This window comes from Cavia porcellus, unplaced genomic scaffold (assembly GCF_034190915.1).
Source record: "Cavia porcellus strain 051 isolate PalLab524CR breed Dunkin Hartley unplaced genomic scaffold, mCavPor4.1 scaffold_1, whole genome shotgun sequence".
Taxonomy (NCBI): Eukaryota; Metazoa; Chordata; class Mammalia; order Rodentia; family Caviidae; genus Cavia; species Cavia porcellus.
This window is the reverse complement of record NW_026947484.1, coordinates 179,391,136-179,415,911: the sequence shown is the minus strand read 5'-3', so window position 1 is coordinate 179,415,911 and position 24,776 is coordinate 179,391,136. Positions and strand designations below refer to the sequence as shown.

The 24,776-nt window shown below is 38.4% G+C and overlaps 1 protein-coding gene across 4 annotated transcripts in view; it reads right to left on the bottom strand.

Moving 5' to 3' along the window:
- Positions 1-24,776, bottom strand: part of Elp1 (elongator acetyltransferase complex subunit 1) — a 67,114-nt gene that overhangs the window by 6,369 nt on the left and 35,969 nt on the right. For 3 of the 4 annotated variants that reach the window (XM_063261132.1, XM_063261123.1, XM_063261142.1), the window contains 14 exons: positions 24,633-24,712; positions 23,261-23,398; positions 23,073-23,158; positions 22,633-22,781; positions 20,669-20,792; positions 19,685-19,782; positions 18,384-18,585; positions 12,705-12,766; positions 9,170-9,232; positions 5,468-5,528; positions 3,570-3,683; positions 2,538-2,673; positions 1,283-1,410; positions 696-850 (listed from right to left, as the gene is read on the bottom strand). In XM_063261132.1, the coding sequence (XP_063117202.1) occupies positions 696-850; positions 1,283-1,410; positions 2,538-2,673; positions 3,570-3,683; positions 5,468-5,528; positions 9,170-9,232; positions 12,705-12,766; positions 18,384-18,585; positions 19,685-19,782; positions 20,669-20,792; positions 22,633-22,781; positions 23,073-23,158; positions 23,261-23,398; positions 24,633-24,712 (1,596 nt within the window). The remainder of the gene's footprint in view (positions 1-695; positions 851-1,282; positions 1,411-2,537; positions 2,674-3,569; positions 3,684-5,467; positions 5,529-9,169; positions 9,233-12,704; positions 12,767-18,383; positions 18,586-19,684; positions 19,783-20,668; positions 20,793-22,632; positions 22,782-23,072; positions 23,159-23,260; positions 23,399-24,632; positions 24,713-24,776) is intronic. The other variant, XM_003463778.5, reaches the window with a different exon arrangement.

Sequence of the window (24,776 nt, the reverse complement as noted above, 5' to 3'; positions counted from 1 at the left end):
CCGCACCAGTGCAGACAGGGAAGGTTCACTTGAGATTCGGGCAGTCCAAAGAAGAGACACACAGCTGCGGGCTGAATTAGATGTCTTTATTCTCAGGTGCTGCTCAGCTGCAGTCACTCATGCGGCAGCCCTCAGGCCCCTCACCCATGTGTGTAGCCACTGAGCCATAGTCTGTGGTCCAGCTGCTCCTGTGGTCCCCAGCCACTGTACACTCACAACAGTCCTCAGTTCCCCACCCAGCCAGTCCTTGTGGCAATCTGGCTATACACAGGAACCTACATGGTAGTGGTCATGTGCCCTGACCTTGACTGTATCAGTCATTTACACCAGGGGATCGGGAAGCGCACCTGCCTCGGAGTCCACTGACTCTTGACGTACTATCCACAGGAAATCACACACTCACACCCAAACCCGAGACCAGACATCTTAGGCTTCATTTTCCATTATACTCATCTGCTCTAGGTCAGTTACTCTATCTAAAAAAGTAAAGACAACACCCTACTTAACCTACACCAAACTCCATTAGCCACTGTATAGGCAAATAAAAAACAATCTTACTAATGGTTTAAACACAAACCAAATGGCAAATGATGTTTTAAGAACAAGAATTTTTTTGCTTTTACTTTTAGGGAAGTGTGAATACAACAATCTGAGAAAATGGGGTGGAAAAAGGCACTGTCTTTGAGAAAACTCACAGATATGGCTGAATTGTGCTGGTAGGTAAGAATCCAAATTTCCGGAAGTGATGTTTCCATCAGCTGCAAAGTACCCTCAAAGGCCTCCTGTAATTCCCTTCCTTGCTCATCAAATCCAAAGAGAAAGAGTGTCTTTAAAATACAGTGTATTTCATCTAGAAAGGAGAAATTTGGGAGTGCTTAAATTGTGTCTCCAGACCCATTGACAGAATCATGCCTTAGTTTTTTCCTTGCAAAAACACTACCGTTGGTTTCCCAATTTCTTCTTTCCAAATGCTGCAGTAATTCAACATATCTACTATGACAGGAACAACACACTGGGAACAACCAGAAAGCAGTACTGCCTCATCTTTTACCCTCACTGAAGTGCTATTTTTCACAGTTGAGTTAGGTGGATGTCAAGTGGAGGAAGGCTTCCAGGTTGCCAGCTGAGGACTGTTTCAACAGTGAGCAGTGAAAGGGCCCTTCTTGGTGAAAATTTTGTTCTTTCACCAAATTGAAAAAACTGTATCTCTCTAACTCCACCCATCTGTGATGCCCATTTAAGACTTTCTGTAGTCAGTCATCAGAATTGACTGAAAACATACCTTTCAGTTTTTCCGTGCTTTGTACCACTTCATTTAATGCCTCCAAAAGGGCCAGGTCCTCCAATGGACTCCCTTCTTTGAGGCTATGTTTCTTTCGCTCTGCTTTGCGGCGGTTCTTAGAAGATCTCCTGTCGGGAATTAGAGAAGTGCTTTAAAAGGTGCCTTCCCTGTGCCGAGAAAACAAAAAATGAATGTACATGTACTTGTTGGCCACCAACGTTCTGGGAAACCAGTTCACAAATAGTACTTACTGGTAGGGGGTTTTGGGGGTAATGAGGTGTTAAAACTGTGTATAACAAAGAGACAGTGTGAGAGTGTGTGTGTGTGTGTGTGTGTGTGTGTGTGTGTCTGCATCTGTGTTTGTAAATCCTACAAGCAGGAAATAATAAGGAAAACTTCAAGTGTAATTTTTTTCCCTTGATGTTTTAATTAAAATAGAGTCAAGTGAGGTTGTATCTATTAATATCCTGGAACAATGAACATAACAACCAACTTGAATTTCATAACAAACCAACTACAAGTGAAACACGATAAAATTTAAATATATACAGACATGCCAGATTAAATATGAATAAAATGTATATGAATCGCATTGTTTTCTCCTTCTGAGGTCTTTAATCTTGCTACTTGTTTACTGGCACCTTTTCAACTCAACTCTTAGAAGTCCAAGTCTCGCTGCCTTTATTACAGTTTCTGATCACCTTAAAAACTTCACAGACACTCCTACAACACAGTTCAGTTTAAATAGATGATCTTGGATTGTTTTATGTCTCCCAGCCTCTTAGAGTCCAAAACCTCCTTGTAAGTTTTAGTAACATTTACTGCACTTGCATTTACAACATATGGATATTTAATAGGCATTTCTGGCAAACTGCTACACTAGGTAAACGTGTGATGATTATTTTATATCTATCTCTTCCTATACTTATCCTTTCCTATCTTGATTTCAAGGTGAAGACGACTGAGTTCTTTTTTCTTTAAAATTTTTATTTCTTTCAGTGCCTATAGTTTATAGTCATTTAGCATTTGTGCAATTAGTAAAGACAGATGACTACCCAAGAGAAGTGCCTCACAGTAATATCCAGTCTAATCTCAAAGCTGTGCTGGGAAAATTCTTGCAAAACTTCCACGTGGCCTTGAAGAATACCTTCCCCATTCCCACTGTATTGTCCTAGAAGTAATCAGCCTTTCTATGCTTCTATTCTCTCCATTTACCCAGTGGACAATCAATGTGTCGAACAGAACTGATACATACGCTGATATCCTGGAGTTACTATGGGAGTATCTGCCACTCATTTCACTGCCATTCACAATACTGCTAGTTTCAGAGAAGAGGTCTGACTCTTGGCCATGGGGCACTTCATCATCTAGAAAAGAGGCACATGCAAACACTATTCTGCTTCAGTGAGATAAGTGGACTACAGTCAGCCAAGACATAAGAATAGATGAAAATTATTACAAAGTTGATCTCAAGACTAGTGAGATAGGGCCAGAGATTTAGCTTAGCGGCATAAGTGCCTGCCTTGCAAGCGCAAGGTCATGAGTTCGATTCCTGGTACAATAAAAAAAAAAAGACTAATAAGATAACATTAAATATAGTCAATACTACAGTTTACCACATCTCTCCTCCCTCAGCCCTCCCCTTCTGTCACAAGTGAGAAAACTCATCTTGTTAAACACAGAAGCAGTCACCACTCTGGTTGGATGGCAAGAGGTGGGACTATTTGACAAAGCTCTTCTAATTTATGCTCAGTGCTGATGCCAAGCCCTTCTCGAGCACACAGACAGCCCTAAAGGGGGTCTCAGAGTTTACCATGGCACAGTAGTCAAATCACAGGAGGAACAATGCAAGTCTCAATACAGTTTGTCCCCACTTAACAGCTCAGGTTGAGGCTTCAGTCCTCAGTGAGACAACACTGAGAGAAGTGATGGACCTTTAAATGCTGATGAAGTTAGGAGAGATTAATGCTTCCAGGGGAGGAAGTTCTTCCAGACCCTGCCTGGCTGCTGAGAGACTGGGCTGTTTAGCGGGGCTGTTGTCTCTCTCACTCTCTGACTGGCTCCCACCTGCCTTTCTGTCATGAGAACCTCACAAAAAGCTGAGCAAATGGGCACCATGCTCTTGTACCCTAGAACCCTTAGTCAAAAAAGCCTCTTTTCTTTCCAAAGTACCCAGTCTCAGTTATTCTGTTACAGCAATAGGAAACAGATACCAAGCAGCTAAGACCATGCGTGGGGTGCCAACATCCCATCCCACAGTCTCGACGAGCCCTGTAACAGCACTCACCCAGATTCACCGGCTGTGCTTGCTCCTTTAGCTCACGAACCACCAGCAAGCGCTTTTTATGGCGACTGAATGTAGTAGTTTGAGAATCCAAAAATGCCATGTAATTTTTCTGAGCTGGGATACAGAATGGAAGATAATTTGATTGTGATGCTTAAGCAGAGAGAAAAAACTAAGGGAGGAGGTTGTGGGGACAAATTAAAATTCAAAAAAGGGAAAGATGTGTCCTTTATTAATGAACTGAAGAATAAAATTCTAGGTATCAGAGTTCATCAACATTATCCTAGAATGCTCTCCATTGGTGAGGAATGGAAGCATGCACAGTAATCCTAGAATTTAGGAAGGTGAGACAGGAGGATCAAGAAATCAAGGCCAGCCTGGCCTACACAGTAAGACTCTGTCTTAACAAAACTTCATCATTCTATGACTTAACTAATGAAATCACCTGAACGAAGGCTTGGTATCTAACCCCAGAAAAAACTGGCATATGAAGGGGTGCAAAGGAAGCTGTTAGTAAAAACAAAGTTACTTAGGCGTTTCTTTTTAAACAGCCATCAAAACGCCCATGGATATAAAACAGATGAACAAAATGATTCCTGAAAATTATTGTCAAGTGCAAAAAAATGACCCTGGAATACATGAAAAAACAAAACAAAACAAAATGGCACTAAGAACGTATTTTATTAATAGGTATTAGAATTATTAGCATTTTTTCTAGGTTCTCATTAGGAGCTGGCTACATGAATTGTAGGTTTAGGAAAGACACTTTAGTTAGGAAGAACTAAAGTGAATAATACAAAAAAAAAAGTATGCATGCAACAGTTTTAATTAGGATGGGGGAGAAAAGGGAAGGATAAGAATGTAAATAAATGTGAAAGTCAAGAAGGCCAGACAATACATAAAAGCAACCCTTGCTTCCTCAGAATTCAGAAGATCAAATGGATATTCTGCTTTTGTTTTGCTTTTAAGGAGTCCCAGTGACTACCAGACTATTCTACAACCGGTAAATAGTCAATGGTTTTCTAGGAACTATCAGTTTCATTTGCAAAGGTTCTAACTTTAATTTTGAAAACATTCAAGCCTCCTATGCACAAATATATATTTAATGTTACTTCTGTGGAAATATTTGAATTTCACCTGTAGACATGATCTGCCTTCATTCCCAAATGCAGGCAGTTTTCTTTTCTTTTTGTACCATTGTGGATTGAACCCAAGGCCTTGCACATTTTCGGCGTTAAACCAAGAAGACATTCCCAGCCTGCCAGCCTGCCAGCCAGTCTGTCTGTCTATCTATCCATGTACCCTTTTTATTTCTGACACTGGGTCTTGCTCGAGTACCCAGGCTGGCCTTGAACCTGTGCTCTTCCTGCGTTAGCCTTGCAACTAGCTGGGATTACAGGCATTCATTACCTGGTTCAACATTGATCTCTTAAGAATAATAAGGACATTGTATTACATAACCACAATAGTTATTAAACGCAGGAAATTTATGATTGATATTTTTTCTAATGTAGTTCACAAACTATTCTCATAAATAAAGGTTCATTCCTCTTCCTCAAACTGTGCCACTTCACAGCAGCCTATAGGTATGAGCACCAGACAATGATATGGTGGCAGTCTGCCCTGCACGGGACAGTGTCAGCGATGCAGGCAGATGGGCCCGTCCTAAAGCCAAGCCTATGCATTACAAAGATTCTCAGTCATACTTTGTCACGGGGTACAAACATTCATATCTTCTATATGTAACCAATGTAAAGTTCAGCATATCTAACAAATCAAGACTGAGTCTATATAACATACTATTGAAGAATGGAAACCACACAGAGTGTCCTCTCCCACATAGCTCTTCTCTCCTTCTCTGCACAGCTAATGAGGGATACTATCCAAATTGTAACCCCTACCTTCTAAAATGGAAGGTTTTATGTTGGTTTCTATGATGTCCAGTCTGTTATATTTGTATACCTAAGAAGAAAAAAACACAGTAGTTTTAAGCAGGAAAACTAGATACTGGAGAGTTAAAATACTTGGAAATAAATGGATCACTTTCAGAAGTGAGCAGGAGAGTTCTCCTGAGAACATGGTGGACAAATTACAGCAGCCACGGAGGCTCTCTGAGATTACCAGTTTAGAATCCAGGAGCGGTGCCGTGTGAGGAGTCCTACGTGAGGGGAGATGTACCCTGCTGACCCAGGAACGAACTAAGCTGAGAGAAACCAACTGGAAATGCAATCCTGATGCTATGACAGGAACAGATAAAATCTCAGTGTGGAACCTGAATCCCGTGCCATTGGAAGCCGTGATTTGAATTTCCTGCCGCCAATACTGCATCCCAATCCGCATGGCAGGGTGAGAGACGTGCGAAAGCTCTAAGAGCTGGAATCGGTGAACCAAATGGCGTTGAGAGCGGGACTGGCAGGGAGCCCTGCATCGACCTGTGGTGAGTGAGAGAAATGGGGACCCTTTCATAGACTAGGAGGCTCCAGCAGAGGACATTCTGGGAACGAGCAGACTAGCCAGAACACAGCCCTGCAGTGACTTTAGTCGCCTATTCCCCTCTCAAGTGGAAGTGGTGGGGAGCGCTTGGCCTGGTGACGCTGCGGACTAAGATCCAGTAGGCTAGCCCAAATCAGGTCCCTGCGCCTGGCGGTACACCCTAGCAGTGAAGCATTCAGTAGGTTGAACTGGAGGGGAGGGCCCAGCAGAGGCTGCCCAGGTCTGTGTCTCCCTCGTACACTTGCAGTGGGTGGGAACACCTAGCCGGTGGATTCAAACAAACTGTAACAGACAAAGAGGGAAAAAAAAAAAACTGGGCCTCCTACATACGCTTGTATGGAAGGAACAAAAATATGGGAAAAGGGAGCAACAAGAAAGGGTCCTCAGTCCCCAATCCTGAGAACACTGATGCAGGAAAGGAAAATGCAAAAGAGAATGAAGACAGAAAACATGCAATATCAGACATGGCACCTATAGACATAAAGCGGTATCTCCGGAGCCTCATAGACGAGTTCAAAAATGAAGTATCTAATGAAATAAAGCAAGAAATAAGTAGAATAGTTAGAGAAATGCTAAGCACCGCCCAAGAAAAAACAGATGGTAAAATGGAACAACAGAAAAAAAGGGGAGAATTGTTTGATGGAGAAAATAGAGAAAATATAGAATACGTGAAGCAGGTTCAAATAGATTATCAGGAAACTAAAAACTCTATTGAAAGCTGGCATAACAGCTTGAAAGAAACTAAGGATAGATTATCAGAACTGGAGGACAGATTTGTAAGGTGGGAGCATGAAATGAAAAACTTCTTAAAAATAACAAGAAAACAAACAGCAATAACACAAAGGCTAGAAGATGATAAAAGGATCTATAACTTAAGAATTAAGAACATAAAAGAAGAAATAAGGACTCAAACAAATGAACTACAAAAGCTATTCACAGAAATAATCCAGGAGAATTTCCCTAATTTAGCAAAAGGTAAAGATACTCAGATGTATGAAGCATACAGGACCCCAGCCACCTACAACCCAAACAGAGCTACACCCGGGCATATAATAATCAAAATTCCAGAAATCCAATATAAGAACAGAATATTAAAAGCCGTCAAAGACAAGAAACAGATCACTTACAAGGGAACACCCATCAGAATTACAGCAGACTTCTCGGCATAAACCATCAAATCACGAAGAATGTGGGGGAAAATAATTCAAGCTTTGAAAGATAATAACCTCCAGCCAAGATTGACATATCCTGCACAACTGTCCCTAGAAATTGATGGAAAAACAAGGTGCTTCCAGGATAAAGAGGAACTGGGGGAATTTGCTATCACCAATTCAACTCTACAGATTTTACCGCAGGATATTCTAAAAATGAAAAATACCAAGATTCCAGAAATAGTGGCAGAGTGGCCACAATGAATGGAGCAGAAAGCGAAATGAAGAGGACAAACTGACAACTAATGACAGAAAAAGAGCTCAACAGAAATGAGGCAGAGAAGGTTGGATGGTAGAAACAGCCATTTTGGAGAAAACAAGACATCATAAGAGGTAGTGCTGATTTAATATCCTCTTGTTTTGAAGTCCCATCAAGCTTTTGTTCTTCTGTCTCCATCAGTTTTAACGTGTTGTATCTTATTGGATTTTATTATATGTGATAATATAAACAAAAACTTTTATAGACAAGGAGATTATACAGAAACCATTGTTCATTTTCTGTTAGCTGATTCTAAATGCCCTGAAATACTGTCATTCTCTTGAATGGTTTCATGTTGTCTTGATACATTTGATGCTACAGTATACGAAGTTATAACCAAAGATTTTAAGGGAAGAGACACTATGGTAATTACTATTATGTCGAGATTATCTTGTGGTAAAACACTATTTTGCTTAAATGACTATGTTTTGACCTGTGCTGTTTTGTTGTTGTGCCCTCTTTTTTATCTCAATCTCCTTTTTATTATCTACTTTTTCATTTTTATCCTTTATTTAAGGGAAAAATAAATAAAAAATAGCAGGATATATTATAGTAACCCACTTTGATTTCCTATTAACTTGATTTGAAACTCTGTATTGCTCTCACCATCTTGTTTTGACTGATTTTCCTCTATTCTGTTATGCTTGATAGTACCAAGTTTGAAAGTATAGGCAACAACTATGAAGACAATAAGATTCATTGTGATGCCCATTCTGGTTGACTATTATCTTCTTTTGAAGTCCTCTAATGTCTCCAATGTTTTGGTTTTATTGGTCTTATTCTTTACTGTTTTGTTCAATTTTATTATAACTAATGATTTAGGCAATTCTTCTTAAGATAGCAAGAGGCAGTATGGTAACCATTGTTGATCACCTTGTATTTTGTTTTTACATTATGTATTATGTCCATCCTTTTGATTTGACTGACTCTGTCCTGGTATGTCACATTTGGTTTTACTTTCTTCAAAAAAAAAAAAAAAAAAGTAATAAGAACTGTGGGAGTAATAAAACACAAAATGTGTTAATTGTCATTGTACAAAAGAAAGGAAAAGAAAGTTCTCTAAAAGATATAACTGCATATATATTTAAGTGTATATGATAGATAACCATATTACTGAGTTTTGTTGGATCATTGAACAAAACTGTTTGCATTCTCACTGTTTGAAAGTCCCCTCTATATGCTTTAATTTTGTAACTTCAACAACTATTTCTAAGATGACAATATGTAATTAACTAGTGATTTCCTACTGTTTATTTTTTCTGAAACTTGTACCCTTTTCTCTGTAATTTGTACCCTTTTTCTGTTTTTTTTTTCTTTTTTCTCCTTAAATGAAATTAAAAAAAAAAAAAAAAAAAGTGAGCAGGATACCTTCCTGAGGAGCAGGTCTTATATAAGGAAGTCAAAGAAATTCTACTTATTTCAGTAAAAAAGCAATAATATTTCATAAATGGAGAGTGAATTCAAACATTATCAAGGATACAACGGTTTTAAATCATTACTAAGACCATTACTTAGTTTACAACCTAAACTACTTGGACTTAGTTTCATTCATTCAGAAGACAAAGTTTGCAGTTGAACTTGTCTCCTTTGCATTCTCTTTGCTTAGCACTGACCAAAAGGAGGATTTAAAACTCTCCTACCAGTCTGAGAGCTTCTTCCCAGGCAGCTCCCTCTAACAGCAAGAGCACAGCTTCTTCATAATCCTACAAGGGAACAGCAAGCAAGGGGCAGGTGAGTGGAGCAAACACATCAGACGCAGTCATTGCCTGCTACAAACGAACACAGGGCGCCTCTGCGGCCAGCCTAAGCCCTACAGTTCCCATTCTTGGCTCTGAGCTGGCCTAACATATTCTGATCGTAATCTCCATAAACACTGATACAAAAGCCACAGCAGGGTGCTATCCTGAAGTGATGACAAAACACAAGCTCAAGTATTATTATTATCTCTTTAATTCCTAAGCATTCAAACCATTATGTACATTCACCAGAAATACCTATTTCTCCAGTTTCACTATCAAGCTTGATTCAGTGGATTCAGGTAGGGTCTAGAACTGTGAACCTGAAACATGGCAATCTAGAATATTATCTTCTAAGGCTTTTTGCTCTTTTTAACATGCTTCTTTACAAGCATGTTTCTAGTTTTTTGAAAAACTAGAAAACTGAAAAATAATCAGTTATGGTGCACATTTTTTTCATGTACTTACTGACTTTTTCTACACTTTTAGACAGGGTCTCACTATGTAGTTCAGACTAACCTTGAACTCACTTTGTAGCTCAGGCTGGCCTTGAACGCACAGCAATCCTCCTGTCTCAACCTCCTGAGTGCTAGGATAAAAGCATGCACCACTACACCCGACTTCCTTTGCTCTTTTTAAATGGCTTTGTTTTGTGTTGAGTTATATGAGTTCTTTATATATTCTCGATTTATGAATACTATATTTCATTCCATTCTATATACTTTCTTTTTAATATTCTTGATAATCTTCTTGACATATAACATTTTTAATGTTTATAAAGCCCAATTTACAAGTTTTTTCATTTTTTTATGTGTTCGGTGTTAATTCTAAGAATTCATGGCCAAATCCAAAGTCATGAGGTTTTACTTTTGTATTGTGTTCTATCAGTTTGATAATTTTAGTTCTTCAATTTAGGTTGAGATTTATTTTGAGTCCCTTGTATTTTTCAAAACTCAGAAAATATCAAATAAAACTTCATTGCGTTCCTTGAAACAAAGAGAACTATGAAAGATTTTTTTATATCATTTTAAAATTTCTTCAAATAATACTTGACCTCATAAAGCAAAAGCAGTAGCAGGTAGTTTATAATATATATAAAATTAAAATGTTACGTATTCTATAGGACAAGAGGGAATGGAAGGTTACACTAGTATATACAAAAGATGTACTATTATTTGAATGGACAGTACAGTAAAAGAATGGTATTTACTCTAAATCCTAGAATTAGTACTAAAAGAGAAATGTAACTGGTAAGTTAGACTGATAAAAAACAAAAAATATACAAATAACCAATATTTGAGATGCAAAACAGGACATCATTACAGATTCTATAGACAACTTTCTGCCAATACTGTGCCAACACTGTGCCAATGTAGATTAAAAGACAAATTCTTGAAAGACACAAACTACAGAAGCTCGTTTCAGAAAAAACAAACCCAGGTGGCTCACTGACATATTTTACTACACATTTAAGAAAAAATATGTCAGAAGCTCAGCAGAGCTGAGAGATATCAGCTTTCCTGATCAAAGCAATAAATCAAAAATGAAACACAGTTAAGCCTTTTTAACAGCACTGGTATAAGCTGGAAGCTAAACATGCCAACTCTGTTTTTTCACTCTTTCCCAAGGAACAACACACATGGGCCAGCCACTGCCATGGAAGTTGAATCAGTGTTGAGGTGGCCTGTCATAAAAGGCTTCAGCAGTTTTCCAGGGCCTGGGAGGTGAAAGGGGGAAGGCCTAAAGTGTGACAGTGTGGACAGTGAGAGTGGGGAAAGGATCCTGGGGGGTTCCCACTCTTCCCCACAGTGCTAGGTCAAGGCAAAGGTGTCTCCAAACACCCTTGGCCCAAGGCTTTAGATCAAAAGACCTGCAAATGAAAGTTCCAGGGCTAGGAATGTAGATGTTGGAAGAACAAGACCAGCCAGGGGGTCTGAGCCCTTGACAGTAATTTCCTACAACTGCATTACATTGGCAGGACAGCAAGTCTGGTGAGGAAGAACAGCTTTCCCCATGAGGCCTCTTAGGTACATTGCTCATGGTCAGATCCAAAATGTCACATACATTTTTAACCAGGAGCTGTACTCTTTTACATAAACTCTTCCAGAAAACAGAAGAGTAAGGAGTTCCCTTTTGTATTATAAGAGCACCAGCATCTAGATCAAAATCTGACAAAGACATAAAAAACAACAAATCCTCACAAACACAATGACCACAAGAATACTTAAGAAACTCTCTGCAGAAGTTCTATAAGCTCCTTATAATGGTAAACATCCACTCACCATGTGATCTTGCACTTCTACTCATGCATCTATAAAGATTTATACTAGAATGTTCACAGCCACTTTATTTATAATAAACCCAAACTGAAAAAACAAAACAACACCAATCCAAAGAGAGTATACATCAACTTGTGACTAGGTACACAAATCGTGATACTGTGTAACCACACAATGGAAAACTGTTCGATAAAAAAAGGAATAAACTGATACAAGCTATAACATGACTGAATCTCAAAAGCACAATGTGAAAGAAATCAGACTAAGAAAATTACGTATGTACATATGTATGGTTCTATTTATATGAAATTATTACATAAAGCAAAATGTTAGGAAGAGAAACAGATCAGTGACTGGCAGAGACTGGAAGTGAGGAAGAAGACTAACAGAAAGCAGGGAATTTTTGAGATGTTAGAAATGTTCCACATCGTGAGCATAGGGCTGGTTACATAACCACACATCTGTTACAGCTCATATAATTCTTCATTTAAAATTGGTGAATTAATTTGGCTACATGTAAATACACAATTATAACTTTATGAACTGCCCAAAGAAAAAATATGGCAACATCTTATTCATTTAATCATGTGACATAGTGCATCTTTCCATTCCCATCATTTTATTTTGGCTACATGTAAATACACAATTATAACTTTATGAACTGCCCAAAGAAAAAAGATGGCAACATCTTATTCATTTAATCATGTGACATAGTGCATCTTTCCATTCCCATCATTTTATTTTTCCACGCATGTTTTCAATTTAATCACCTAATATATTTCCAATGACAAAAAGTTTTAGTCATCTTCTCTCACTCTTATTACATGAGATACTGAGCTATTTTAAAAAGAAACTATATTAAGTAAATTTACCTGCGATAATAACCACAAAAAACTCTCTCATCAATGGTCGAAGTCCTACAAAGAAGTAAAGGCTCTGCTAACTACAGACCTGTGTCCTGTTATTCTGTGGCCAGTGTCAATGCAATTCTGTTATTTTTATAATAAACTTGCTAATTCTGTCACAAGCTCATACAGATGCTTATCCTTATAAACTGCTGTGAAATTGGAGCCCATAGTTCCTTTACTTTTCAGCAGTATGGAAAACCAGGAAGTCTTTCCTTGTTGAGTAGGGCTGTACAAGGGAGGAGGTGAGCTTACCTGGGCATACTGCTCCAGAACGATGGCTGCCTCACGGTGCTTTCTCTGTTCAGCTAGCTTTCCTGCCAAGAGAATGAACATTTGAAAACAAAGATTTTCTTCCTCAAAGAGGTTCCATAATATGTCTTTGTTAGGTATCAAACTATGTACTTTGTGAATTTCAATGAGTGGAACAGGCACACACACCATAGAGTCCTATCATAAATGGCAGTTAGAATCAGCATTTAGCAGAGGATTTGAACATCATGAACAGTCAAAATTAGCCTTAAAAAATACTTTCAAAGATATGTAAACAGGAAACGAACCTGGCAGGTCACAAATCCAGTTCTTCCTCTAACAGAAAGTGACTGCAATTTCTTTGGCTGAGCACTAGGTGGAGATAGCTGAATTATGTGTGGAGCATGGTAGTTTTTAGTTCCTAGAAATCCTCATTAGAGCTAAGATAAGGATTTTCACTGAGTTTCAGGCCAGCCTGAGCTACACAGTAAGTTCAAAGCCTGCCTGAACTACATAGTGAGACCTGTCTAAAAAAACCAAAACCACCACTCCCACACACACTAAGAGAGGCAAACAAAACTCAGGTCTTACAAAGGGGCAGGTAGATTCATATGCTGCCCATCTCATGCTCATTCCAGGTAATGTATTTTCACTAAAAAAGGAAGCAGAAGGGCTTCCACTATTCAACAGCTATTTTTGTTGCCTTATAAAATGCCTAAGTTAAATTATGTACATAAAGTGACTCCACTTTATAACACTGTTCAAGAATCTCTGATCATTACCCTCCCTACCATTTTTCACTTAACATCTGAAAGAACTGAGTAGACTTTATCACAAGACAAAGTAACTAGGACTCCTGTGGTCACGTGAGGGTAGACAGGTACTCTGTTAGGTTTTACTATGGCTACAGTAAAGGCTAAGATATCAGAGTATGGTAGTAGTTTGGAAGACATTATTGTCGTACTGGGACCTTCAGTAGGACCGTGCTGTTTCTGTTCCTCCTAGAAAATCAGCAAACACATTTCATAATCTCCATCTTGCTTGTGCACAACTATCTGATCCATTAAATCCCTACACCGACATCTGAAAAGCCACCAGAAACTTGGGAGTTTTACATAACTTTTTGCCCTCCTTCCAAACTGACAGCAAGGGGAAAATTAACTGATTTGTGTAAAACAAAGGATTACAATGGACAATTCATCTTTACGGTATATTTTCACTATTATAACCAAATTCACATGATTTTTATTTATTTCTAATGCTGACTAAAACTGTGTTTTATAGATGAAGATGATTCTAAAATGTTGTTCTCATTATTACATAAAACAGAAATAGGTTTGTAGAATATTTATTGGATATTTACTATTTGTCAGGTATGATGTTAAGCATAAATTAACCAAAACAGCTAAGACATTTTCCCTTTGAGTCCAATGCACTGCAGGAAATAAACCTTACAACTAAAGCTTAATAGCAATAGAAGACTACAAAAAAAAAAAAAAAAAAGAGCTAATTTTACATAAAAGGCAGGATACAGAAGGTATTACAGCAAAAAATGACACCTGAGCCCAGAGTATGTACAGGCTTTTAACAAATGAAGACCAACTATAGCAGTGGGGAACATCATGAACCAGAGACAGAAACGAAATTTACACCATGTCCCGGAGACAGAACAGTGGGGGCAGAATAAGGAATCGACAAACAGCTTAAAAATAGATTGGTGGAAGTCTCAAATGCTATGTCAAAAATTTAGAGTTTATTTTCCAGGCAGTTAGCACCGAAAGCAGAGAAGCATTTGTATTTTCTTGTTCCTCTTATCTAATATAATGGATTTATATTGTGAGACAGAAGCAGACAGATTAAACAAGAGCCAGTAAAAGTATTTCAAAGAAGAACGAAGTTCCAATAAAGCAGCAGAAAATAAAATGGAAAATAAGAGTTGAATTGAACTCTTGAATTCTTGAAAATAAGAGTTGAACTGAACAACTGAACAATGAATTGGGAGAGACAGGTAATAGCGGTGATGAAGAGGAGGCAGTCATTGATGATGCTAAAACTTCTGCTTCAGTAACTACCAAGAGTACCAACAAAATCAGGGAGGGGGTTTCAGACAAAGGAAGAAGATAAGGAGTTTCACCTTACCACAGAATAAATTGCATACAGATGGAAATTTCTGGTCAACAAATGTTAGGTCAAATTAGGATGTGCCAAAAGGAGTGCCATACACGCGGCCTCACACAACACGTGCACTGGGAAAGCAAGAAGCTGAAGCAGTGAAAATCAAAACATGATAGTAATCAGAAATAAAAAACCAGAGTACTGTTATCCACAACAGGTGTGGGAAGTGTTTAATGTAGCCCTGAAGGATAAAATAAAGCAAAACTTAAGAAGACACCAGCTGTCTAATTTATTAAAGCTGTCTCTCACCAGCAGTGTACAGTGCGGCTGACCGCCAGACCTCAGAGCACTGATGAAAAAGATGCACTGATATTGACTCCTTTTTTTTTTTTTTTAATTTTATTTAAAAGGAAAAAGAGAAAAAACAAAACAAAACAAAGCGGTGTAAGGGTACAAGTAATACAGAACTACAAAAAAAAAAAAAAAAAAAACCCAGTAAGAAATCACCAGTTAATAGATTACACATTATCGTCTTAGAGATAGTTGCTCAAGTCACAGCATCAAAGCATACAAAGTGAACATTCACACAGAGAGAATGCAAACAGTTGTGTTCAATGATCCAACCAAAAACACTAATATGGTCAGCTATCTAATATCCCTAAACACACTTGCAGTTGTATCCTTTAGAGCACTTTTTTCCCTCTCTTTTTTACAACAAAATTTACACATTTTGGGTTTTATTACTCCTTAGTTCTTATTACTTTTTTTTTTTTTTTGGAAGAGAATAAAGTCAAATATGGCAAAACAAAGCTGTCAGTCAAAACCAAGGATAGACATAGTACATGATGTAAGAACAGAGTACAAGGTTATCAACAATGGTTACCATAATGTCTCTTGTTTCCTTAAAAAGAATTGTCTATCTCATTAGGGATTATAAAGTTGGACAAAACAGCAGAGAACAAGACCAATAAAACTTAAAACATTATAAACATTACAGGACTTCCAAAGGAGATAATAGTCAAACCAGAATGGGCATCTTAGTGAATCCTATTGCCTTCAAAGTAGTTGCCTATACCCCCAAACTTAATACTATCATACAGAATGGACCAGAGTCTAATCAGTCAAAACAAGATCGTGGGAGTATTACAGGACTTCAAAACAAGTTAATAGGAACTGATATTGACTCTTAAGTGACAGTTTTTATTTGAGATGTGAAAATAAAGGGATTTAATTTGTTTGTATAGGCTAAAGAGAAAAATGTTACGCTACATTTAATTTGGAGAAAAGACTTTTTTATATTGTGCCTGTTTCCCACATATATATGGTGTAATAACAGCAAATATTATTTTCTTGGTATTTACAAAGGATTTAAATGTATGTTACCTCATTTACCTTTACAGCGGCTATGAAACATACAGGTTAGGTGTTTTCCTTCATACTCACAGGAGCAACAGAGAGGTGAAGTCCAAAGTCACATAATTTGTGGTAAGATTAGAACATATATTTGGTGATTTAAATCTCTCAGTTTTTACAGGTAAGACTAAATTTTAATTTGTGACTTTATATTAATATTCTTGATTCACACATAACTTAAAAAATTTGCTGAAATATTGGGATAGGTTAAAAAACATAGATTTATAGAGAGTAAGATGTTTAACGCAGCAAAAAGTGTAAGTTGGTAAGCTCGAAGTTTCAACACCGTAACACATGCTGTGAGTTTGCCAGTGTGGCACCTTGTTTTGTTTAATCTTTCTATGCATCCTTTAGCCTACTATGAATGGTGTTGAACACAAATACAGGAATTTCAGACTCAGGAAAAATACTGTTTTGTTTAGTGAACAAAAACGATTAAGGAATAATTTCATACCCTAAGAAAGCTTGATGAGTTTCTAATTCACTGTGTATTATTTTATGTAAAGTTGTAATTGACAGGAGTAGTAGGTTGTCACGTTATCTAATATACCAGATTATAAAATGCAATAAAATTATTTTACTATTTAAAAAAAAGACATAGAAATAGCAAGCTGAGAGGTGTAAAGAATATTAGCAAAGCTGCTAGATCTCCCCCTGAAAAAGTGCGAATATACACAAACTATCAATAATGCAAGAGTTTTAAAAGAAGTTACAACTGAGCCAGAATGAGTAATCAAAAAGACAAACAATAAGGAACGCTCAGGAATTGTAAAATGTCCACCATGCAAACTGAGAGGAATCTAGATTCCTCTCCATTCTAATAACTCACCATTCTAATAACTAGAATACAAAAGGGGATAATTTCATGTATTTTTATAATTCTACATTAAAAAAGTATTCCAAACAATAAAGGAGTATATGTACACAAATTAGTAAGGTATAATTTGGGTTTTTTTACATAACTACCTTTTTAAAAAGCATAACAATATTTATAAGACTTTTGAGAAGAATGTTACAGTTTGAATAAGTTCGTCCCTTCTGAAATGTATTTTGGAGTTTAACCTCTGTTGGGAGGTGTTTAAGAGGATCATATGAACTGACTGGGCTTCTGGAGGTGATTAAGTTTAGATAAAGTCAGAGAGGACTGAACAAGGCCGGCTCTGTGAAGACCAGAGTGCTCACACATGTGCATGCACTGCGGCTCTCAATGTCAACACATGACAGATGCACTGCAGCAACTCAGGACACGGTCAATAAGAAGGCCTTCACCAGACGTAGGCTCTCAACCTTGGAATACAACCGTAAGCCCAATAAACCCTTTTTCGAGTAACTTACCTAGCTACTGTCAACTGTTATCAGCAACAGAAAATGGGAAGAAAAAAGAGAAAACAATATACCAATCATTTCTTCCTTTCCAGCACTGCTAAAGGCCCAGAGCCTTACTTACCTCACTTCCTAGACCAGGGACTAACCAAGACACTAGCCTCACCTCGCTAGACTCTGAGGCTGCTAAAACTGTCTTTAGATTCCTTGTATATTCAACCTTTTCTTCCGTCCTACTCCTAGCAACTGTCATGATGGTTTTCAGCAATCTTTTGCCTATACTAAAATGGCGCATCCTCAAATTCATCTTTACCTTCTTATAGGGGACACAGTCCCCAAGGTACAATGTAACCTATGATCCTAAGTTTCAATGAGTGAGATGGAGTAGAAATGATAGAATTTCCAGGTAATTTCCAACTTAACAGTTCAGTGCAAGGCTACCTTTCCCTCCAGGAACTGGAATGCCGATGTAGAGATAACATCGGAGATGTAACTACCTATCTAAGAGACTGCAGGGTCGCAAAACAGAAGAATCTATCAGCCTTTATATGAGAGAAATAAACTTTTTTCTTTTATTTGTTACTCCATTAGGGGGTGCTTTTTTTTCTCCCCAGAGCTGGGGATTGAAAGGACTTGAGCATGATAATGAAGGTCTACCATTGAGCTCCATCCCCAGTTCCCATTTTGGAGACTTTTGTAGCAGCTTAACCTTTATCACACTTGACAGATCCCTCTGAATTAAGTGGCTACAAGGATATCTCAAAATATGCTGTCCTTTATTTGAAAAATTACCAAACAAAAGAGATGTACAAAATAAATGATTCTGCTTACCTGCCAGAGTCCTACTTAGCTCAATCAGCTGGTTCTTGGGCAAGTGAAGCTGGGTTGCCATGCAGAGGGCTTGTTGCCAACTGCCACAAGCCAGAAAGGCGGAGAGAGCTTCCTTATAGGCACCACAACGGGCAAACACAAGCCCCGCTGTCTCATGCTGGTGCTCTTGGGTCAGGTGCTCCCCATAAGCAAGACAGATAGCCTGTGACAAAATGACAGTGAGTATCAATGAGATGTGGCAACTCTTCTTTAGACCTCCGGTGCAGGCTGCCTTAGTCATTAAAGTCTTGGATTCCTTAAGAAATTCCTATTGTTGAGTCAATTTAATTCTTTCTCCATTCAAAACTTACTACGGATGTACCATCTATTCACTCAACAATTACAAAGTATTGACACATATTATTTTAGGTAGTGGGAATAATAGAGATGCAAAAGTGAACCCAAACATGGACTACCACCAAGTTGTTACTCTTATGCTAACAGAGCATGAGTTTACTGACACAATACAGGACACAATATGATGGCTGTAAAGAAGGCAGTAAAGGGTAGAGAGTGCTGCCTCTTAAGGGGGCCCTGAGAAGAATGCATGTGAAGAGTTGGGGGGAGTGTTCCAGACAGAGCACAGAAGACGCTAAAGGGTCGTTAGTAGGAGGGTACATGGCAGGTCTGAGAGTGACCACGGCTGGCTGACTGCGGCAGAAAGAGCATGGGACAGAGGAACAGAAAACAAGAGCAAAGAGGCAAGAATCCCCCAAATTCTACATTCTTTATGCTCAATGTTAGGCAGAGAAAAAGAGAAGAAGAACGCAATCCACAGGCTGGTAAGGGAGACAAAGCAGAAAGCCAGCAGTTTGATAAATGTGGCCACCAGGTAAGAACAGGGCACTCTGAGGGCTCAGCGTTTGGCGCCCTGTCCAAGAATGGCTTTCTGAGGAGACGGAGAGTTTCCATAAATAGCTGGAGCCACAGGAAGGGTGGGCAGAGGGCTGGCAGAGGCATTACACAGTGTAACGTCTGTGGAGCTATACACAAGACACAGGGAGAGTGGAGAGTGGCAGAAGCTGGTGCTCAAGAAATCAGCAGAGACAGAATATGTATGTAATGAGTGAACAACTGAAAATGGTAAAGACAGTGGCATGTCACAGCAGCAGTTAGACACGGCTCAGTGGTCACAGTCAGAGCTGTGTACCCTGCATCTGCTACTTTGCAGCTCTGGATCTTCAAGCAGTCTGGGTCCTCATCTGTAAGCCACGTACTGCACAGCAAGCAAAATCAGGAGCCATATTTCACACACAACACACCTTGTACTGCTGTGAGTTTGATGGATATAACTTCAGAGCTTCCTTATACAAGCTCTTATCTTTTATTAAATTTAAGCATTCTGGAAAATATTCAGGTCCTGCAAGAATAAGATTCACAAAAACAAGGTCTTAAGACTTTGGAAGTATAACAGATTTCAATTATACCAGTAGTTCCCTAACAAAGTGAAAGTGGGACCTTTTAGACACCTACTGAGCATCTGGTGAATGAACTACAGGAGTTTGTTTTTTTTTTTCAAATCCATTTTATTTCAGGGAAGGAATGTGAATTAACAAGTACCATTGTGAACTGTGAGGAAGGAGGAGCCCTGATTGGGATCTGAATGCTACTTAGGGACAGCCTACACTATCCTGCTTGTGTTTGCTCAGACTCCTTGATAAGAATCACCTCGTGATCTGATTAAACACATGCCTCAGTCCTCCCTCAAATAAAAATTCTTCAAGGAAGCCAAGAATAGAGTGTCAAACAGGCACCCAGCCATCTGTCCTTACATCAGCCCTTAGGAAATAACCAACTGCTCCAGCACAGGACAGAGATGGAGAGATGGGTGAAGAAGACAAGGAGACTAGCGGGTGCTGGGCATTTTGTTTACTCCGTTACTGCCAATGAGATTGCCTTTCAGGGAACCAGATGGGAGCCTCACTATCCACTCCAAAGAAGCTAGGTCTTTTCTCACATGCCAGCAGACACTATAAGAACAATTATCAAAAATTCTTACTCTGAGGCATTGAGGAGCTGCCCAGTCTTAACCCAAGAAGTATCTACTCCAAGTTTCCTCTTAGCTAAGGAACAGCTCCCGTTCAGTAGCTGTGATTTACTTTACCCTGTTTTTCAAAATCTATGACAAAATAAGGTAAACACACAACACAGTTTTCAAAGCGGAAACTGAAATCAGTCTCTAATATAATCTTTTATTTAAATTTATATATTTGCTAGTGTCAAGGAAAATTAACCCTTACACTTACCACACTTGCTGAGGTGACTGATGGCTTTTTCATATCGTTTCAAGTGTTTGTCTATAGTGAACCTCTGGTAATTAGTTTCCATTTTCTTAAGCATATTAAGAAATGGAAGATATTCTTTGGGATCCTAAAAAAATAGGGAAACTTTATTACTTTTGATATTTGCATAAAATACATATACAGACAACATTTAATCATGGCAGTTAAGTCCACAGTAGTATAAATGTGTATAATTATTCAGTATGTAACACATCAAAATCAAACTACACCAAGCAAATTTTGATAAAAATGCTTTCATATATGGGTATTACTAGCTTACATCTGAATTAATGACTAATCTTTAACTAAGTCTCACAATAACTACCCATTTTATACAGTAGTAATGCCATTCCGGTTGTAATCCAAAAGATGCTCAATAAAGGCACCCACGTTTCTCCTAACAGTGCAAAGCATGCTCTTGGTGCTATTTTTATGACATTCCATGCTCTCCTCTCTTTACAAATAACACACATGTTAAAACAAATGTACAATTACAGTGAGATGGACATAAAACTGGTATTTATAGGCACTACCTCTCCAGCTCTGTGCCATGCCCTGTAAGGAAACTGTTTTTCTTCCTAAAGAGATGAAGCTGGGAATGCAGCACAGGCCTATATTCCCAACATACTAGGACACTGAAGCAGGAGGGTAAGCAGTTGTTTAGCCTGGGAAGTTTAGCGACTTAGTAAGACCCTGTCTCAAAATAAAAAGGCAACAAAGGGGATGAGTGTGGATGAGTTCAGTGCAGAAGCCCTGGGTCAATCCCCAAAACCACAAAAACAAACAAACAAAAAAAACAAGACAGTAAGTAATTAAATGATCATGGTATACTGTGCAGGATGTCTGCAGGCCAACATATTCAATCCACATTTAGCAAGCATTAAATACAAAGAATACAATATAACCTTTAATCTTAGGACACTTACATTCTAAAAGGAGACAGACTGCGCTATGCAGGGGTAGCCCTTGGAGAGCCACAGGAAAGCATCTCACCAATCACTAAAGTGGGGCAAGAATGCCTTACTGGGAAGATGCCACCTTGACATCCTTCAACACAGGTAAGGGAGAATTAGCCAGGCAAAAGGTGGGGGTGGCAGCAATGGAAATCTTGGCCTCAGGAAAGGCAGAAATAATGCTACCCACAAAGGCACATGGAGGCTAGTAGTGATAAAGGGAGAGTAGGGAGGGACAAATGTACCGCTTTTCTCTCCAGCAGCAGAAAGAAAAAGATACATCAAGTGATGAGAAGGAAAAAATGTATAGACGTCAGACCACAAGGGTTTCTAAGCAATGTTACACATCTCAACTTTATCTCAGGTACAATGGGTTAACTCATGAAGGATGCTAAGCAGAGAAGGGTCTGGCAACAGCAAAGAAGACACTGAGTTTGCAAAAAAACAAAACAAAAGATTAAAACAAAAATACATAGGCTATCGGTGCTCAAACATTTTGACTTCAGTAGATATTCCAAGATGGGAAAACAGGCCCTGAGCTTTTCCATGTTTCCACTCTGCGCTAGAAAACAGAGCTACACAACAAAGAAGTACAGTAGAATATGGAACACATTATATTTTCTTGATAAGAGAATAGATCATACATATACCTATAATTTAAAAACTAATCACATAATTTTACTTCCCCTTGTCAACCTTGTGTCTAGTGTTAGCAACTAAACCTAGCATGCCTTGCACATGCTAAGCAAACAGTCTACCACTGAGCAAGGTCCCCAAGTCCTCAACACTTTGGTAAGTACAGAACTACAACAAAGGATGAAGCTTAGGAGTGTGGGTCCTACAGGCTCACAGATCTGCCCCCATTCTGTACTCACAGTAATGTCAGACAACACACTGCACTCTCAGCACACATGTTCATACTACTATGACTGCATAAACATGATCAAAATGATGCAAAGTAAGAACTCCACGTACCTTCTGTGACTTTTCAGCTACCATGATGACCAAATCAAAGTCATAGGTCCCAAGAGAATGATCATATAATTCATTAACATCTACCAGAAGGAGCAGATACTTCAAGGCCTCTTCTGCACTCACAGCATCAGGAACAGATGGATCATTCTCTGTTGGGATTCAAGGAAGCAAAACAGAATATACTTGAGAAAATACCTAAAGACCTCTAAAGGCAAAGCAATAGACTTTTTTTGGACAGAACTGGATTCCCAATCAGTATATACTTTTGACTCTTTCACACATACTTCATAGGGCACCACTCAAATACTTGACCCAGGTCTTAAAATGGCAATCAAAGGGTCACATGCTAACTGTGTAATGTGGCAATGACACAGCAGCATTATCTGCACAGGACCAGTGATTATCAAGACATATTAAACATCCTGGGAAAGGGTCCCTACCTTGAAGCTCATGTACCTTCTGCAGCACGATTTCCAGTTCTGGGGTAGTTTTCTTCACATGAGATGTGAGTATTGATAGGCAGTACCTGAGGTAATAAGTGAGGGCAGCCAAATGAGGAGGATAAGCTGGATAAAGACAGCTACTCACTTCTGTCACTTCAAGACACTAATAATGGCAGTACTCATACTTGTGAGGGTTGATGCTCTCCATGGCTGTTCTCATTGCATCACAAATAAGGTCAAGTTTTTTCCCGGCAGGATCTGTGGACAGCTGGGCACTGCTGGTAACTGGAGGAGGGTACATGGTCTTTGTGACATCTTCTTCCCTAAGAATAAGCATATATGAACAAGTGACATTAACCAGACATGTGGTCTAGTGACCAAACGACTACACATAGCTAATCAGCTGATGAGATAAAGAATGAGCAATAATAATTTCTGGCATAAAGAATTTAAGATTTTAAGAAAGAAGATAAATGGAATGCTTTGCTTTATATTACTTCAATCCTTCCTTTTCAGTCAGGGATCTGTCTTACACATATAAGTCTTGGAAATTTCCCTGAACTTTTGAAAAGTTTAAAAATAAAAACTACTGAGAGTGAAGCACATCCACAAAAGACTGTTACAGTAATATCCATAGATGTTTTACTCATTAATCCCAAAAGGAGAACAGTCAAGATGTCTAGGAACCAAGGAATAAATAAGCACACATGGCACATTACTAAGCAATATAAAGAATGAACTAGTTATACATGTAAAAACATGATGAACCTCAGTACAACTGGCTGGCTAAAGCAGTTTTATATTCTCAGGAGATGAATATGGTGTCTCTATTTATATGTAACTCAACAACAGCTGAAACTGACCCACAGTAAAAAACTCACAACAGTACTTGTCTAAGGGATAAGACACAGGCATTAAATGAACAGGAATTTAAGAGAACTTGATGGGAAGGAAATGCTCTCAAACTTCATGCATGATATGTACATTTCATTACAGACAAATTTGCCCTAAAAAAAGAAAAAAAAAAAGCCCAAACCAATAACCTATACACAAAAAATATACTTTAATTAATGCCATGGAAGGTGAAATCCTGTGAAATTAAGTGAACTAATCTTTTACAATTTATTCTGACATTTGTACAAAAACGATGGGTGAGTGAACAAATTATAGATGGTGATAAAGCACATAGAGGAAAATATGAACTGGAGATTTAGTCATAAAGATGGGATACTTCCTAGACAATTCTTTCAATTTTAGGGTGGGGGTTGGGACTGGGAATCAAACTCATGACCTCTCGCTTGCCAGGCAGGTGCTGGTGCCACTGAGCTATATTCCCAGCAATTCAATTTTTCCATGTTTAAAATATCCAACAGGGTCAGAGATTTAGCTCAGTGGCATAAGCACCTGCCTGGCAAGTGCAAAGTCGTGAGTTTGATCCCCAGTACCAAAAAATAAAATACCCAACAAATTGAAAAAAAATCACTGCAGATAAAGAAAACACTTGATCTCAATCTCCTAAGAGAAACAAATTGTTTTATGAATTATCAAGATACTTACTTCAACTCTGTGAAAAATAAATTAATATGATTTACAGAATCTATCTGTCTAATGAAGGTTTCCACATTTTCAAGAAACACCTATAGAAAAAGACAAAACATTTTACTTGGGATCACATTAATTCAAGTATAAAGTACGGTAGGG